Genomic DNA, 3459 nt, shown 5'->3' with positions numbered 1-3459 from the left:
TAGTTGGATTTGAAAGTGCATGGCCATGCCAAAGTGATTAAAGAGTTAATCATGATGACTAAAGGTTAGTTATGAATAGAATCCACTATTAGATCGAGAAAATGGTCGAGCTATCACAAAGGTGGCACGCATCTCGCTTTGAGCTTGACTGGTATCGTGTGGCAAAGGGATCGGTGTATGAGTATATCTATGGTTCGGCCGATATGATCTTTATGTGTATTTGTGAGTCACTATGCCCTGCTAGGTGCCGCTATTGACTTGTGATTCGGAAATGATTTCCGATCACGACCACCTACACATGAACCTAACGGGTCACACACTTAAGGGGTTTGGAATGTTGAAAGCTTGCATGTATGATTGTCTCTAGTGCAAGTGGGAGATTGTTGGTGATATGCCCAAGAGCCCATCATCACAATACGGTTTAAAGGCCCAAGTGGATATTGATCCAAGAGGGATTAGGGTTACAAATGGGCCTATGAGATAGAAGCTCATTAGTACGCCCTATATATATGAGGGAGGGGCTAGGGGGGCGATGACCTGAGCCGCGCCACCTCCCTAGCCGCCGCCCCTCCCTCTCTCTCGGCCGCCGCCCTTGCCTGCGTGCGGTGCTAGCACACCGACGCCCGGCGTTTCATCCCCGTACGTGTGGACTCCGTGGAGGCGCTGCTGCGACTGCTGCGCTGATCGGCTGCTGGGATCAAGTACGAGGAGCTCGGTTCGTGGGACGTGATCGACTACTTCCTCTACATCGACGCGCGACTTCTTCCGCTGCGCTGCGCGTCTAGTGGTAACGATCTATGATCTTCTACTCGCAAGTATCTTGGGTTTATGCGGTAGTGATGCTAGCGTAGCCTACCCGTTTCCCTACAGTTCATGCTAGTTATTTGAAGGGAGAGGGCTAGTTCAGTTCTAGTCTAGTGCAAGTAGGAACAAGTGCGGCCCTCTTCACACAGAAAACAACAGAGAGTAGGAACAAGTTGCACTTCCAAACATTCTAACGAAACAGGGTTTTAGAACGGTCGTCGTTTAATAATCATCCCGAGAGCGGTCGATAGCACGTTTCCTGACCGACGCGCAGGTCATAAAAACCCATAAAAAAATCGCAACACGCAGAAAATTGCCGGGTCTCGATCGACGACGACGGCCTGCCTTTTCCTTTTTGCGCAATGGTCACTTGTGGTGGCCCACTGGGTTAAGCCAACAACGACAACACGAGATGCGAGAGCGAGCGGCCGGAGTCTAGCGGGGCGCCATATATATGCCCTGGCACTAGCAGAGCATTTGACTTGGAGCAAGAGCACGGAGGAGCCAGCCAGCCACTCGCCATTGTTGTTCCTCCTCCCATCTGCCGCCTCCTCCGTCCACCCTGTCCACAGCTTATCCAGGAAGGCACAGCCAAGAACCCCAGCGTCACTCACCAGCAACGCAAGCTTGCGAGGCGATTAAAGGGGCAGACGACCTGCTCTTCCGAGAGACTGCTCTCGCTCACTCGCGCGGCAGCTCCTCCCAAGGCTCGCGCACAATGTTTAGCGGTTGCGGTCTCTTTGGCCGCGCACGCCGGGGCCGCGGCGGCGACCTCCGGAAGCGCGGGGAGATGGGTGGGGCGAGCTCGCGAGTGGCGCCGGCCGAGCCGGTGGGCGCGGAGGAGGCGGAGGAGCAGGGCGGCGGCGCGGCGCGGCAGCTGGCGTGGGCCGAGGTGGAGGCCGCCACGAGCGGGTTCTCGTCCCGGGTGGTCGGCCGCGGCGGGTTCAGCACGGTGTACCTCGCCTCGCTCCCGGCCTCGCGCCTCGGCGCCGTCAAGGTCCACTGCAGCAGCGAGCGCCTGCACCGCGCCTTCCGCCGGGAGCTCGGCGTGCTCCTCTCGCTCCGCCACCAGCACATCGTCCGCCTCCTCGGGTACTGCGACGAGCGGGACGAGGGCGTGCTGGTGTTCGAGTACGCGCCCAACGGCGACCTCCACGAGAGGCTCCACGGCGGCGGGGCTCTGCCCTGGGCGCGCCGCGTCGCCGTCGCGTCGCAGGTGGCCGCGGCGCTGGAGTACCTCCACGAGGGCCGCGACCCAGCGGTCATCCACGGGGACATCAAGGCCTCCAACGTGCTCCTCGACGCCAACCTGGACGCCAAGCTCTGCGACTTCGGCTTCGCGCACGCCGGCGTCTCCGCCACGGCGGGCGGCGGCCGCCCCTCGGCGCGCACCGTCATGGGCTCCCCGGGCTACCTCGACCCCCACCTCCTCCGCTCCGGCGTGGCCACCAAGAAGAGCGACGTGTACAGCTTCGGCGTGCTGCTCCTCGAGCTCCTGACGGGGAAGGAGGCCGTCTGCCGCGAGACCGGACACCGGCTCACCGCCGCGGTGGGCCCCATGCTCAGAGACGGTGAAGTGTCGGACGTGCTGGACCAGAGGCTCGGGGCCGAGTACGACGCCGCGGAGGCCACCGCCGTGGCGGAGCTCGCCATGCAGTGCGTGAGCGACGACCCGGCGCTCCGGCCGTCCATGGCCGACGTGGTGCGCGTGCTCCAGGAGAAGACCTCTGCCGTTGGATCGAAATCGGACCGCAAGATGATGTCCTAAGTTGGATTCATGTCGTAGGATGTAAATACTCCTTGTGGGTGCTAGAATTCTTCTTAGGATAGTTATTAGGAGAAGAATTTGCCTAGTGAGGTGAGGTAGAAAATTTTAAAATTCAAGCTTGTAGATCACTAGATCTGATAGAAAATTTTGTCATGCCATGGCGTGTTTGTTGAACCGGCGACATCGTGGTACTTGTTCATTCATCAATTTGCCTTGTTGTCTTGTTGATATCCCGCAGTAGGTGGGTGCAAGCAATAGGTAATTTCTTATTGTCCTCGAACCACTTTGAATGAGTAGTTTTGTAGATGACCTGAGACATTATTCGTGAGGACTATGTTCTGAAAGATTAGCATTCAGTTTCCGGCCTTTCTTATGACATGGTCAGATTAATAATCTGCTCCAACGAATGACAATTTTTTAAAATAAGCGTGCATGTGATGTGAACCTAGAAACAGGATTAAGAAGACCAATTATTGGCAAGACGAATTGTTCCAAGAATTATGTTGAGCTAGCTAGCTAGCTTCACCAGTAAGCGCTCCAAAATGAGTGCCACCACCAGAAAGCTTTTTCGCCAATCAAAGCCAGATTCCTTTTTCACGACGGTCTTCTTTCCAGCTCCAATTTTAGATCAGGCACATGCTCCCACTGGCAACAGCGAACTTCTGATCTGTTTGAATCATTCATAATATACATGCTTTCTTCAGATTCAAAAGAAATAGGAGGAAAACATCAATAAAAAAACTAAAGAAGGATAATCTATTTTTAGAAGTGTGTTATGACTCATCAAGTTAAAAATAGTCAATCCGACCTTAAATTTGCTTCACGTAACGTAACCTTCTTGCCATTTGTCCTAGTGACGTTACTGCCCTACTGAAGGCGCTGCAGTG

The 3459-nt window shown here is 55.4% G+C and overlaps 1 protein-coding gene across 1 annotated transcript; it reads left to right on the top strand.

Moving 5' to 3' along the window:
* The first annotated feature begins 1295 nt into the window (after nt 1-1295).
* On the top strand, nt 1296-2890 carry LOC120641386 (salt tolerance receptor-like cytoplasmic kinase 1). Its single transcript, XM_039917471.1, has one exon. The coding sequence runs from the start codon at nt 1523-1525 to the stop codon at nt 2570-2572; it is 1050 nt and encodes a 349-aa protein (XP_039773405.1). The 5' UTR covers nt 1296-1522; the 3' UTR covers nt 2573-2890.
* Nucleotides 2891-3459: the final 569 nt, after the last annotated feature.

Source organism: Panicum virgatum, chromosome 7K, assembly GCF_016808335.1.
Source record: "Panicum virgatum strain AP13 chromosome 7K, P.virgatum_v5, whole genome shotgun sequence".
Lineage (NCBI taxonomy): Eukaryota > Viridiplantae > Streptophyta > Magnoliopsida > Poales > Poaceae > Panicum > Panicum virgatum.
Note: the sequence above shows the minus strand (reverse complement) of the source record. Positions and strands in the feature narration are given on the sequence as shown.